The 15120-nt window shown below is 47.8% G+C and overlaps 1 protein-coding gene across 1 annotated transcript; it reads left to right on the top strand.

Annotated features, from left to right (window-relative positions):
• The first annotated feature begins 4467 nt into the window (after positions 1-4467).
• Positions 4468-13269, top strand: GPSM3 (G protein signaling modulator 3). The gene is made up of 4 exons (XM_083602517.1): positions 4468-4609; positions 5505-5658; positions 10397-10572; positions 11599-13269. The coding sequence occupies exons 1-4, from the start codon at positions 4538-4540 to the stop codon at positions 11818-11820; spliced, it is 624 nt and encodes a 207-aa protein (XP_083458643.1). The 5' UTR covers positions 4468-4537; the 3' UTR covers positions 11821-13269.
• Positions 13270-15120: the final 1851 nt, after the last annotated feature.

The following is a 15120-nucleotide window of genomic DNA, read 5'->3' as shown; positions in this document are numbered from 1 at the left end:
GGCAGGAGTCTTTTGCAAGTCCTACGTGGGCTTGCCACAGATTAAACCTGAGGCCTTTTGAATGCAAGGCGTGTATCTTTAAAATGGCACAGTTCACACACTGAAGGGAAGTATCAGCAGGTTTGGGGGAAACCCCGAGGTTTGCAGAAAGAAGTGGACCAGATATTTAGAGGAAAAACCCTAAGGGGAGACCCCCCAACAACAGTCTGGTGATTTAGTGGGCATGCAATGCAGATTAAGGCCACACCTGTGGATTACCATTAAACCAGTATTACACCACTTTAAGCAGTCATGGCTTCCCCCAAAGGAGCCTGGGAACTGTAGTTTGTTAAAGGTACTGAGAGAGTTGTTGGAACGTCCCCATTCCCCTCACAGAGCTACAAAATACCCAGAAATTCTCTGGGAAGAAGGATTGATTGCTAAAGCGCTCTTGGAATTGTAGCTCCGTGAAGGAGAAAATGGTCTCGTAACAACTTTCTCAGCACTTTTAACAAGCTACAATTCCCAGAAATGTTCAAGTGGTGTAAAAGTGGCCTTTGTGTGCATGTACATGTATGGGGGACAGGGACAAAAAACCAATGATGTGGGGTGGGAAGACAGAAGACAGTACCTTAAGGTGCATCTCAAACCCCAACGTTTAGCCTGGACACTGAGGTTCTCCTCCAAGGGCCTTCTGGTGGTTCCCTCACTGCGAGAAGTGAGGTTACAGGAACCAGGCAGAGGGCCTTCTCGGTGGTGGCTCTCGCCCTGTAGAACGCCCTCCCTTCAGATGTCAAGGAAATAAACAACTATCTGGCTTTTACAAGACATCTGAAGGCAACCCTGTATTGGAAAGTTTTTAATGTCCAATGTTTTGGGTGTTTTTTATATGTTGTTGGAACTCTGAATATGAGCTCTCCATACTGCAACATTTTGTTGCAGGACCCAATTGTACTTTACACCCCTCAGCCACACACGGCCACTTCTTTAGAGAAACAGATTGCAGGGGTGGGTGGAGGAGCGGGTGGGAGTGCCTGAAAGGCACCAACAGGGACGTGAACTTTGCACATTCCCAGAAACCCTCTTTTCTTTACCATTGTGCCTTGTGTTTTCACAGCTATGTCCTTGGTATTTAAAAAAAAGGAAACTTTGGGGAGGGTTCGATAAAGAAAATGGCGCTCGTGGCAACTTTCAGACTTGGGTGGAAAGCAGAATTTCTCCGCAGGTGTAGTAACTCGCCATGCCGGGTTTGAAATTCCCCTTTCAAAACGACTGTGGGGCCCTCTTCTCTTTTTCAGCCGGCCACCTAGGTTAGGGGGCTGAGCCTGTGTGCGATTAGTCCTGTGACACAGACCAAGCTCTGTGACTCAGCCCAGAATTTGGAGAAGAAACTGAAAACAACAACCTCCCCTCCCCGCTGCGGGCCCATGACTTGACATGTTTTGCCTGACCACAGGGAGGGGAGAAGTCTAGTCTGGTATGGGTGGTGGTGGCGACTTATGGGGCAAGAGGGAGAGCCAGTGACAGGCAGGACCAGAAGCATCTCCTGCTCCTTTGGTCCCTATCCTCGTCCCTGCCAAGTTGTACAAGGAGCATTGAGGCCACAGAGGAGCAGGCAGCTGACAGCCAGGGCCACCCTCTGGGCCGGATGCAAGTGAGAGAGCAGGCAAGGTAGGGGCAGTGACACCCCATCCCTTGCCCCATGGAGGGGAGACGTAGCTGGAAAGGAGAGGTGCCGTAGCAGAATGAGGAGGAAGGGAGGGGTGGCGCCCCCTGGCTTTCCCAGTCAAGGCTCCTGTGCCCCGAAGAGCTGCATGGCAGGCAGAAATTCAAAAGGGGAAGCTTATTCCCGCCCATGCATTTAGCATCTGCTCGTCATGCAGTTCTTAAAAGGCACAGGAGTGCAGGAAGGGGGGGGGGAGTTGGCAACCCTAAATTGGACTTCATTTTTGCAGCTTTCGATGCCCATCTTTGTTGTCTTTTCTATTGGATCTTAATCTACCATGCTTTGTTTTGATATTGTGACACGTCACCCCAGTCGCCACGAGCAGGGTGATATTCCAGGGTTTGTTGTTCCTTTTGGGCATGAGGCACAGCAGAGACTGTGGCGTCTTCATTATGATATATGGTTTTATTGACACATATAAACAACCTGAGGGACGCGGGTGGCGCTGTGGGTTAAACCACAAAGCCCAGGGCTTGCCGATCAGAAGGTCGGCGGTTCGAATCCCCGCGATGGAGTGAGCTCCCGTTGTTCGGTCCCTGCTCCTGCCAACCTAGCAGTTCGAAAGCACATCAGAGTGCAAGTAGATAAATAGGTACCACTCTGGCAGGAAGGTAAACGGCCTTTGTCCCCTGCTGATGGCCCATCCACCTAGCTCTGCCCAGATGGCTTGCCTCATGAGCGTAACTAAATCCTGTGGATTTCCATGTTGGGCAAAGTTTAATCAAACCTTGATTAATTTTAACTTTTACTACATCATAACACATTTAGGGGCATCTAGCGCCCCCCTCCCGAACCCATAACAATATTTTGCTCTCTTTGATGTTTTGTGAGAGTTTATTTTTACTGGGCACGCATGGAAGTGATTTAACTGAGGGTTGCCATATTTCAAAAAGTGAAAATCCAGACACAAACGCTTTTTGTTTTTTTTTTTATTAATTATAAATTTTTATTCATATTTGCACATATATCCAGGAAAAACATAAACAAAAAATCCACCACAAACGCTTTGGTGGACACAAACGCTTTTTGAGCTTTTAATTTGGCAAAGTTGCTGAGCTTTCTTTACACATTCTCAAAAAAGAGGAAAGTTTCTGAGCTAAGGAAATTCTCCAAAAGCCAACACTTTTTGAAATAAAATCCAACCTGTGCAGCTGTTGACCTTCACAGCGAACTACCACTATAAGGTGCAGGAGCAGGCAAGGCCAGATTTCGGTTGGCCTGCCTACATTAATTCTTTTGCAGCCTTTCCCAGAGGAACCTGGTGCGCATGGGACTTGACGGCGTGGAACATGTAGAGACGGACGATAAGCGTAGCCAATGGCAGGCTGAGCAAGAAATAGGTGGCACCAACTTACTCTGGTTTCAAAGAATCACAGAATTGCAGAGTTGGGAGAGTCTTGTGCCTGGCCCTCTGAGCTATCACTGTCCTCTTGCCTGCTGAGTTCTACAAGAGGAATCTGGCAGGCCGAGCCACACCACAGCCTGGTGGTCAGAAGGCAGGCAGGGGCAGGCTGGGCAAGGGCAAGCAGCCCTTGGTGGGCACTGCCCTGCTTGCCCTCACGGCCCAGTTTCCGCCGCGACCCTCCCCTTCCTTCTATTGTCTCCCAGCTGTCCAAATTTAGCTTTAAACTCTTCAGATCAAGGAGCTATTGTTTGGGGGGAAAGGGAAAAAAAGAGAGAGGGTGTTTATGCTAACATATAAAAATGTTGTGCACATTGATGGCCGCAGATGATGAATTAACTGGGTTCAGTTAATGCATTCAGTGGCACTCAGCAATGTTTCTGAATACCAGTTGCTGGAAATTGTGTGAGGCCTCTTGTGCTCGGTCCTGCTTGGGGTTTCCCCCCAAAGGTCCCCAGCTGGCCACTGTGAGAACAGGATACTGGACGAGGTGGGCGGCTGGCCTGATCCAGCAATGCTTTGTAGAGTTGGAAGGAACCCTGAGGATCATCTGGTACAGCCCCCTGCAATGTAGAAATATGCCACTGTTCCATACACAGATTGAACTTGCAATCTTGATATTATCAGGACCATGCTGATACCAACTGAGCTATCTTCTTCATATATATATATATATGGCTGTCTCCAACAATATTTCAAAGCATTTAGCATCATATAATTTTTTAAAAAACATACAAAGTTTCTTCTTGACTTCCCACCCTTCCTTTCCTGATGTTTGTTTTTTATTCCTACTTATGAGCTATTTTGTGGGACGCGGGTGGCGCTGCTGGTTAAACTACAGAGCCTAGGACTTGCCGATCAGAAGGTCGGCGGTTCGAATCCCCGCAATGGGGTGAGCTCCCGTTGCTCGGTCCCTGCTCCTGCCAACCTAGCAGTTCGAAAGCACGTCAAAGTGCAAGTAGATAAATAGGTACCGCTCCGGCGGGAAGGTAAACGGCGTTTCTGTGCGCTGCTCTGGTTCCCCAGAAGCGGCTTAGTCATGCTGGCCACATGACCCGGAAGCTGTACGTCGGCTCCCTTGGCCAATAAAGCGAGATGAGCGCCGCAACCCCAGAGTTGGCCAAGACTGGACCTAACGGTCAGGGGTCCCTTTACCTTTACCTTTTTATGAGCTATTTTCTTCAGTTCTTATGAACTGACAGGGCTCAGAGACTAGAGATTTAGCTGGAGCATACTATTTTCTTCTCCAAACACCCCACCATTCTTTCGAGAGCAGGAACTGCTACATTCTGGGATGAGACTTTTGGGGGACAAGGAATCTGCTAATCTCCTTTCTTCTCCGTTGCCCAGGACAAGGGGGAAAGCGATTTCTCTGCATATTCGGCCACAAGAGTCTTCGGCCAGCAGGCAGAGAGTAAACCAAAAGAAGGATGGAGGAAATGGATGTGATAGTGGAAGAAAAGATGCGACTGGATGTCAGCGCAATAGCCACAGAAGAACAGGTAAGGGGCTGATGTACCTCTCAGAGGAGCAAGGGCCAAGCAGCACCTTTGGCCTTCTGGGTGCTGCTGAACTACAGTTCCCACCAGCCAGAGGTACCCCATGCTTGAACTTAAATGTGAGAACCAGATAAGTCATTGGCCTTATCTAGCCGGGTACGTGCGCCACAGAAAATGGCAGCCACCATGATCATTCCCTCTAAAAACCAATTTGGGAGGCCGAGTGTGAACAGAATCGAAGGCAAAATGGGACTGCTAGGAAACAAGAGGGCCGTATTAGCATGCTAGGCCGAGCCCCATGAGGTATGCAGGAGCACAAATGAAAAGTGGAACTTGCATCCAGGGCTGGCAACCAGAGGGTCTGCTGGTTGAGCAAAACAGGATGTCTACAGCCAGTGTTTTTTTTCAGCCAGAGCACAGTTCCGGCACCTATCAGGTGGGCGCTCCCCCTGCCCACTTTGTGCCTTTATGTACTTCTGAGAAGCCCCAAAAAACATTTCAAATCAAGAGAAACTAGCCAGTGTTTGCAAATCCACACTTTTTTACAGATCTGTGATTCCACCTAGCTCCTCCGTTCCTGTCTATGATTGGTCAAGGCGGCCACACCACACTCAGGACTCAGCTACCTTGGTCAAAAAACAGTGTTTCGAATGTGTTATAAACATGCAACACCAGGTGGCGCAGGAGAGCAAAAAAAATTCTTTGCCATTTCCCATAGCGTTTTCTTTTCTTTTGTTATAACGATTACTGACATTTACAGCGTTTTTGTCCTGTGTGTAGATCCACCCTCACTCTCATTTCGGAGAAATTGTTTGGAAGGCACTCACTCATTGCACCCCATAACCTTCTTTCCGGGAAGGTTAGAGACTTACTTTCAACCTTGCTTCCTGCTCCACAGCAGATCCAGGCCTCCTCTCAAGACGACCTCAGTCTCCTGCCAAACCCGGGTCCTCTTTTGCGTCCAAAGCAGAGAACACGGCAGACGGATCCCACGCGGCCCTGGAGGTCCCTGCCAGCCACCCCTACAGGGGAGATGGAGAAAGACCAGGCGGGTAAGATGAGAACGCCAGCCTGCTATCGCTGGTCAAATCCACACCATGCATGGCAAACACATTCAGATCACAAAGGAACTTTCCCTTTGCGGAGCTACAATTCTTAGTATGCTTGACAGATTACAGCTCCCAGTATTCTTCGGCAGAAGGCATGTGCTTCTGCACATCTATGGTGTGTATGAGACCTCCTTTCCCAAATAAATAAATAATAAATAAATAACTTTTTATTTGTACCCCGCCCTCAGGGCGGCTAACATCATGAAACTAAGACAGTATACAAAGAACATAAGAACAGAAAAACAGGCAATCGATTACTTAAATTACATCTTTAAATTTGTTGTTGTTTAGTCATTTAGTCGTGTCCGACTCTTCGCGACCCCGTGGACCAGAGCACGCCAGGCACTTCTGTTTTCCACTGCCTCCCGCAGTTTGGTAAAATCTTAAAATTAGTTCAGAGCAAATTGAAATCTGGACAGATGGCAGTCCACGGGTAAAACTGAGAGTGGTTAATATTCTGTAGGGCCAACTGTTATTACTGGTCTTATAAAGGACCTGTGAACGGGTTAGGAGGCCTCTTTAATGCTTGTTCTTATACAGAAAGAAAAAAATCAGACTGAACCCCGACCAAAGGCCTGGCGGAACAGCTCCGTCTTGCAGGCCCTGCGGAAAGATGTCAAATCCCGCAGGGTTAACAACTTTATTTTAGCAGACCCGTTCCTGTGCGTTTAAGCGGGAGACGCCTGCATTCCCACAGGTGCTTTAACTTAAAAGTTGCTTTAACTTTTATTTAAAGCACATTAAAAAGGGACACGGGTGGTGCTGTGGGTTAAACCACAGAGCCTAGGACTTGCCGATCAGAAGGTCGGTGGTTCAAATCCCTGTGACGGGGTGAGCTCCCGTTGCTCGGTCCCTGCTCCTGCCAACCTAGCAGTTCGAAAGCACGTCAAAGTGCAAGTAGATAAATAGGTACCGCTCCGGCGGGAAGGTAAACGGCGTTTCCGTGCGCTGCTCTGGTTCGCCAGAAGCGGCTTAGTCATGCTGGCCACATGACCCGGAAGCTGTACGCCGGCTCCCTTGGCCAATAAAGCGAGTTGAGCGCCGCAACCCCACAGTCGGCCACGACTGGACCTAATGGTCAGGGGTCCCTTTACCTTTAAAGCACATTATTTCTTCTCCCAAAGAATCCTCACACAGTTACAGTTCCTAGCACCCTTAACACATTACAGTTCCTAGGATTCTTTGGGGGAAGTAATGTGGTTTGCGCGTGTTTTAAGTGTACGGTGCATGGAGTGGTGTCCCCGTAGCACCAATGTGACCCATGTTTACATCCCCAGTCACCTCCAAAACTCAGCGGGTGACCCTGGGCCAGTCACCATCTCTCAGACTGGCCTGCTTTGCAGGGCTGTTGTGCGGATAAAGTGGGGGAGGGAGGAAGAGCGGGGGAGATGCCCTTGTACATGGCCCCAAAACCCTAGGAGGAAAGGATTATAAAACAAAACAAAACAATTTTGGCCTGATCCTGCCCTTAGGCTATTTTTAGTGTCTGTGTATAGCGCAAGATTGAAACCAAATGTTTGACAACATGAGCTGCGTCTATTTTCTGACTTCCTAATTATCGCAAGCAAAATCCTGTAAACCTTTTGCTAACCCTTATTCACTCCGTCGAGATTATACTTCCTGTACTTCTCATGAAACAAAAAAAAAAAACCCTGCATCAATCATTAAGCTGAAGGGGGCTGGAATTACTTTTTCCATTAGGCTCAACTTTTTCAGAAAGGCTGCAGAAACCCGTCTGCAAAATCTAGCCTTTTTGCATGAACTGCTCATTTCTTTAAGGAAGGTGTTTATTTAGAAATAGGCAAAAAGCTTCTGAACTTCAAAAAGAAAGAAAGAGACGCTATTTGTTCTTGTCCCGGATGCTCCCAGTGTGTAGGTGCTAAAGTACACTGCGCTTGACAGCAGTTTGCAGAAGTTTCTGTTGATTATGAGGAAGTTAGACGCCGGAGACATTTGCTTGGCTCAGGGCTGCTGCAACTCACCTTGAGCAAGCTAAACCCTGTAAGTTTTCAGGTTTTGTTTTAATTTGAATGCTTTTAAAAACAACAACAGACAGTATATTCATCCATGTGTTATAAGAAAAAACAGTTCCTTTTCCCTTATAGGGTATTCTGGAGCCCGTATAGAGTCCTTAAGTGGGTTCCCTTTCAGTAGGAGAAAATAACAGAGGCCAACCAGAGTATGTTGTTGTTGTTTAGTCGTTTAGTCGTGTCCGACTCTTCATGACCCCATGGACCAGAGCACGCCAGGCACTCCTGTCTTCCACTCTCCCGCAGTTTGGTCAAACTCATGCTGGTAGCTTCGAGAACACTGCCCAACCATCTCGTCCTCTGTCGTCCCCTTCTCCTTGTGCCCTCCATCTTTTCTAACATCAGGGTCTTTTCCAGGGAGTCTTCTCTTCTCATGAGGTGGCCAAAGTATTGGAGCCTCAGCTTCAGGATCTGTCCTTCCAGTGAGCACTCAGGGCTGATTTCCTTCAGAATGGATAGGTTTGATTTTCTTGCAGTCCATGGGACTCTCAAGAGTCTCCTCCAGCACCATAATTCAAAAGCATCCATTCTTCGGCGATTAGCCTTCTTTATGGTCCAGCTCTCACTTCCATACATCACTACCGGGAAAACCATAGCTTTAACTATACGGACCTTTGTTGGCAAGGTGATGTCTCTGCTTTTTAAGATGCTGTCTAGGTTTGTCATTGCTTTTCTCCCAAGAAGCAGCCATCTTATTGAGAATCAAAGCAGCTAGTATGCTCCCCTCACACGCAGGAGAAAGGAAGAAGACCCAGAACAATGGTGCACAAGCCCTTATATAGACTCTTGAAATTGCCCAGCCCTGTAGCCCAAGACCACCACCCCCTGAAACATCATACATCCATCACAGAAGGAGGCAGTCTTCAGCAGAAATCCTGTCTGCCAGGGTACCTGATAATAGTCACTGACTGCATTACCTGGGCAGTTTGGCTATTGTTTTGTGATGGTTAATACTTTAGTTCCTGACTCCAGGTCACAGGCTCACCCTATTCATACACAAATACACCCTTTAAGACAGGATTTGTAAGCAAAAGACAATTGGGAGGGGGGCTTTCCCATTTCGTTCCTCCCTGCAGAGAAACATTTGAGGGAATTTGAGAGAGTCAAAATGACTTCAGGATTGCTCTCCTGTACTATTTCAGACACGTGGTTTATATAGTTATGTATGTCTTTGCCTTGTACATTTATGAACATTTAATTTATATTTGAGACCTTAGAATTCTTATAACAGTGCTAATAGGCATTTGGCGTATTTGCAGTCGTCTATGCCTTTGGAGAATTGAAGACATGGCGGAGACTGTCGTAGCTTTCAGAAATATGGCTTATTCCCATATTTACACCTGGGTTTGGAGGGAGAGAGTCCAGATCTTACAGCATGGTCCTTTCAAGAGGGGTGTCTTCCCCACAGCCCTGGAGTCAAGGGCATCTGCCCAAAATGGATCTCGTCTTTGTTCTCCCTTCCTCTTCCCAACACACCTTGTTAAAGACACTCTTTCCTCTCACAACTGGCAACCCTCCAAATCCCCAGTCTCTGCTCACACCTCAGGCTAGCCCAGGAATCCCTCTGCAGCTTGTATTTCTCTCTTCACATCTCAAATAACCAAAATACTACCATTTATTAATTTTGGGGGTTTAACCTTCCCCACCAAAAGAAAACTTATAACAATATTTATTGGACTAGAATGTTGCAGCCTTCTCCAAAGATCTCCAGGCATATCCTTCCTTTGAAAGACTTACATTGGCCCCCAGTATGTTTCCAAGCATAATTCAAAGTGTTGGTGCTGACCTTTAAAGCCCTAAACGGCCATGGCCCAGTATACCCCCAGTATACCCCCATCATTCAGCCCGGACATTGAGGTCTAGCTCCGAGGGCCTTCTGGCGGTTCCTTCACTGCAAGAAGTGAGGCTATAGCGAACCAGAAAGAGGGCCTTCTCGGTAGTGGCACCCGCCTTGTGGAACGCCCTCCCTTCAGATGTCAAGGAAATAAACAACTATCTGACTTTTAGAAGACATCTGAAGGCAACCCTGTTTAGGAAAGTTTTTAATGTTTGATGTTTTATTGTGCTTCTAATTTTGTTGGGAGCCGCCCAGAGTGTCTGGGGAAACCCAGCCAGATGGGCGGAGTTGTTGTTGTTTGAAGAAGTGATGCAGGGAAACTGAAGGGGTGGTTGCCCAAAGCCCAACTCCCTAGGATCCTCTTACTCCAAATGGGGCCCTTTTGACTTCCACCAACAGTTTTCCGGGGGTGTGGGTAGGTACTTTGAAGTCTCAGAGCACAGGCTCATGTGGCACAGACTTGTGCATGCTAACTTGTGCCCACAACACAAATTTGGGTAGGGAGAACCATTCTGGAGCAAGGGGGAGACCTCAGATTGTGAGCCCTGGGGCCTCAACACCTGGCCAAACAACCCCGGGGGGGGCCACGAAATTCCACTACTGACATACGCCTGGAGGTTTCAGCAGATGCGTAACCTAACAGATGCATTTCCAAACTTTGGTTGACAGTCATGAGGGCTAGAAGAGTACTTCAAACCAGTTAACGTTTGATTGGGTGACGCTGGAGGATCACCCAGGATTCCCAGTTATCCTTCTGCCCTCTGTGTATGGCTCTTCTGCTACACAATCTGTTCTCTTTCCTCTCTTCTCCCAGTCTTCTTCTCTTCGTTGACCTCCCTCCAAGCGGAGGAGTTTTTTGACATGGTGGCCAAAGTCCAGGCCCGGAGGCTTGATGACCAGCGGGCTGATTTTGAGGAGGCTGCGGAAATGTGTGCGGGCAACTCAAGGGTCTCTGAAGAGAAGCTCTACGACACTATCTTGGCTCATCAGGTAAGCGATGAGTCTCCACAGAAGGTCTGAGTGGAGATTTGCGCTAGTGGTTTGTGCTCTTGATGTTGATGACAACGACAAAAATGTTGATACTTCCCTTCCATCTGACGTTAACTATCCTGGGAACATTACCTATCCTGAAATCCAACTACAGTGAGATCTGCAACAAAATGTTGCAGCATGGAGTGCTTCTACTCAGGATTGCAATCCCCCCTCCCCGCCCCAGCAGTCAGTCAGCATCTTGTGGCTACTGAGCATGCTCAGTCCTCCTTAAGGACGGCAGCAAATTCTGCTCCAAGCAGACAAAGAAGCGGAAACTGCCTCAGTTTCCATGCTCGTTTGTAGTCAGGAACCAAGGCCTCAGGTAAATTAATACGACTGGTATTTGTAATAGGTCGTCGTCCGTCCGTCCCATCCCCCCCCCCCCGTTCTGACATTTTCTTTGCATTGCAGCAAATGGGATGGAATCACACAATGACAATGTGATTAATTACATTACATTCAGCCACAGCAAGGTAACTGACATAGTTTTTAACAGAAGCTGAACTGCAGCTGAACTGCAGCAGTGCTGATTGCAAGAAACATGGCTTGGAAAGGACCTTGCTAACTTCCTATGTCCCTAGTCCTCATGGACTGTTTCCGAGGTTCCCCCAAACATTAGGGTGTTTCCCCCCCTAAATACATTTCCCCCTGTTCTTCTGCAAGTCTTGGTGTTTCCTCAGGTTTGCTAATACCTCCCATTTGTGCATGTGGTGCTGTTTTGGCTTTCTAAATTATGGCACTCAAACCCTAAACATTGGAAATGATGTAGCTGTCTTAGGACAATTCTCATTTCATCCTCACAATAACCTTGTGAGATGGATTAGGCTAGGAGATGGCGGCTGGGCCAAGGTCACTCAGCGAGCTTCATGGCTGGGTGGGGATTTGAACCCTGTTCTCCCAGGTCCTAGTCCGACACTCTAACCATTACGCCACGCTGCCTCTCAGTCGGCTAGCAGAGCTCAGCATCTCCTCTTTTCCTCACAGAGCCAGCGTCTCGAAGACCAGCGCACTGAGCCCCCCATCCCAGTAGGAATTCAGGGCCTACTGGATCTGCTGCTCAAAGCCCAAGGCACCCGGATGGAAGACCAGCGCTCGGCTCTCCCTCCTGGTCTCGGTGGGCCGTCCTTGCTGGGGGCACACACTTCCTTCCCCATGCAGTGCCTGAGTCCCCCGGCAGACTCCCCCCTCCAACAGATGTGGTTCTAGTGACTCGAGACACATTGCGCCGAAAGACGGAATCCTTGCCAGGCCTAAACTGAGCAAGGCAGCATGGACTGAGAAACTGAGATGGGCCGCTTTGAAAAAGTTTCATACTGTGAAGGTATCCTGTGTTGTAGAAAGAAAAAGAGGGTGGGTGCAAAACTGAGGCAGCCTCTCTCCAAATGCAGCACCGTATTTGATTCCCGGCTAAGCTTTCTGTCCTCAGCAATCTATGGCGTTTCCTTCTAACCTGTCGACGAGCAAAATGGCCTGAACTGGTGGCAGAAGCAGTAGTGTGATATGTTTATTGGGAGCCATGGAAAGTCAGTACGTTTCTGAGTCTGCTGGGATACAGCTTGAGGCTCTTAATCTCAGGGACCTGGGTTCAAGCCCCACATTGGGCAAAAGGTTCCTGCATTGCAGGGGGTTGGACTAGATGATCCTTGGGGTCCCTTCCAAAACTCTATGATTCTATGGTTCTACCTCTTTCTCAGGAGGACAGAGAAAAGGAAAAAAAAAGACCACACTGATAAACAAATAGCAGACGTTAGGTATGTGTGATGCTAATAATTCCCGCCCCAAAGGAGGTCGTACAAGTGAATAACCTGATGTTCTAGATCAGAGATCTAGAACTGTCTTTAGGAGGCATCAAGCTGTTAGAACCACCACATTTTGCTAGATTAACCCACCATCCTGCGCTGTAGCCTCACAGCAATCTTTTATGGTTAGAAAACCTGCGGCCCTCCTGATGTTGCCAGACTTCGCCCTGGTCAGCGTGGCCTATGATCATTGGAGCTGTAGCCTTTCAACATTTTCCATAGTCTTTCCTGTTCTAAACTTAGGGTCAGAATGTATTGGGGTGTTTGTGTGTGCAACTGAAATGTAAATTCAGCTGATTGATGCTTGCTTTGAAAGAGATCGGTTTTACATGCTTCCAATCTTTTATAAAGCAATGGTGATGGGTACTGCTTCCATGCTGTGTCCCGTAATGCAATCATATGGAAATGTAGTAATTAAAATAGTGGCTCTACAAATGGAGCTGTTTTCCTCCATCCTGCCATCCCTGTCCGCACTACACATTCGGGGTGCAGCTCTGGTGGGCCTATGCAAAGAATCCCAGCAGAGCAGAACCCCCTTTTGGTTCTTAACTGTAAAGGCAAGTGCAAATGCACCAAATATTATCTGTGCGATAGTTACCTGTTTTTTAATTTTTATTTTAAGTAGTAGCAAACCAGGCAGAATCACAACCCGAGAACTAGACTGCAGTAGGGGTTTTCGCCCGGCTTATGTACGGCAGCCCACCTGCAAACCCTCGCTGCCCACGGCTGCAGTTGCCGGCTGCTGTATTGCAAAGCTAAGATAAAACGGCAGCGGTTGCAAGAAAAGTTTGTCGTTTTTATGCACGGTTGCGCTTTAGTGCGGTCATCATAATAAAACTTCCTTGCGTGTTCTTGAGCGGTTTGTGCTTCTGCATGCACACCCAATTTAAAGAGGGGGAAAGAAACGATAGATGCGAAGGGCCACAAGGCAGGAAAACCAAGAGCAAAGGTGAAAAAAGGAAATGCACCTCCTCCATGACTTCTCCTGGGGTGCAAGACTGGGCCACGTGTCTGGAAGTCCTGGGCTGCTCAGACCACAAGACTCCCCTCTTGTCCTCGCTGGTTTGGTTCACAGGAAAGCAGAGCAAGGCATTTTGGCACCAGCTGGGCTGCAGAACGTGCCGGAAGGAGGTGTACGAGGCGCCACCCAACCTTCTTAGGGACCCGACTCTGGATTTGTGTTGGGTTACTCCTGAGCCTTTTCTTACAATATGATAATCGTTATTGTCATTGTCCCATACAGAACAACGAAATTGAAAAATCTACACAAGACATTCAAAAACCAACAAGCCTGCTATCCCAGCCATCCCAGCCTGGTTAGCCCCCTACAAACTCTGATACCCCATTTTAAAATACAATATACTCCCATAGAGACTCCTTACCCTGCGTTTAAAGCCAAAATTGCATTTGGATAGAAACTGTTTCTCAGGTGGCTAGTCCTAGTCTTTATAACCCTGTACCTTCTTCCAGAAGGCAGAAGCTGAAAGAGATAATTTCCGGAGTGCGCACTATCCTGCGCTATCTCTGCCGCTTTCTTGTGGCACCTGGAAGCATAGATTTGATCCAAGGTGGGAAGAGTGCACCCAGTTATTCTCTCCGCAGTCTTTGCAACCCTGGACAGCATTGTTTTTTCCCTGACCGTGCAGCTCCCAAACCACGCACACAGACCATAAGTTAATACACTCTCAACAGTACAATGGTAAAATGCCGTCAACAGGTCCTTTGAGAGGTTATTTTTCTGGAGGATTCTCAGAAAATATAACCTCTGCTGTGCTCTCTTCATCAGGTCTTTGCTGTTTCCTCCCCAGGTTAGGTCATTTCTCAACTCTATTCCCAGAAATCGAAACACCGAGACCTGTTCCACGCACTTCCGCTCAATAATAAGTGGCTGAATATTCAATTTACATTTCCTAAAGTCCACAATAATCTCTTTTGTTTTCTTTAAGTTAAGGAGCAAGTTGTTTTTCCTGCACCCCCCCCCCCAACTGCTCAACTTCCTTCCTCTAGGCCGCCTCCCCCTCTCCAGCCGTGATTAAACCAACCACCGTCGTATCATCTGCGAACTTAATGATCTTATTACTGGGGTATGTGGGGGCAGAGTCAGCTGTATAGATATTTTGTAAGGCAGCGGAGAGTTTTCCTTCTCCTAGATGGGCTCCCTTCCCAGGTTGACGAGCCCCATCTGCCTCTCACATCCCTCTTCAGAACACGCAGAGCCCACCTGAATGCAGCAGCCCTGTTCTCCCCACCTGTGATTCCCAGCCACTGGCAGCCCAAGGCAAGCTACCGCTGTCTTGTGGCCATTAGCCCCTGAAAAAGACTGTCAGGCGCTTGCAGGTGAAGGTATACTTTGCCCAGGGTCGTAGGCGCATGCACGTTTTTTGAACTGATCATACAATATCAGCATCCTCATCAAAATGTCAACCTGTACTTTATCCCTTTAACATTAAGGGCCTAGCCACACACTGTCCTGTCTTCTGCTCTTTCTGTACAATTTGTTATAGGAGCAAAACCGTTTTGTTTCCAAACAATATGGACAGACACATGCCAAAAGCACACTGGAATATCGGCAACTCTGTTCAGATACGGCTGCCATATGACCAGACACAGCCAGGATTCATCTGTTGAATTTTCAAAAACCCGGGTTGCTTGAGATTTTGCAAAAGAAGCTCAACAACATTTCACACACACACCCCCAAAAAAATAT

The sequence above is a fragment of the Podarcis filfolensis genome (assembly GCF_964270895.1).
Source record: "Podarcis filfolensis genome assembly, chromosome: 2".
Classification (NCBI taxonomy): Eukaryota; Metazoa; Chordata; class Lepidosauria; order Squamata; family Lacertidae; genus Podarcis; species Podarcis filfolensis.
The sequence above is the reverse complement of the archived record's forward strand: the minus strand, read 5'-3'. Positions and strand labels throughout refer to the sequence as shown.

Coding starts and splice junctions, on each gene's coding strand:
- GPSM3 (XM_083602517.1), top strand. CDS start 4,538: ATGGAGGAAATGGATGTGATAGTGGAAGAAAAGATGCGACTGGATGTC. Junction 4,610..5,504: donor CAATAGCCACAGAAGAACAG/GTAAGGGGCTGA, acceptor CCTGCTCCACAG/CAGATCCAGGCCTCCTCTCA. Junction 5,659..10,396: donor GATGGAGAAAGACCAGGCGG/GTAAGATGAGAA, acceptor CTCTTCTCCCAG/TCTTCTTCTCTTCGTTGACC.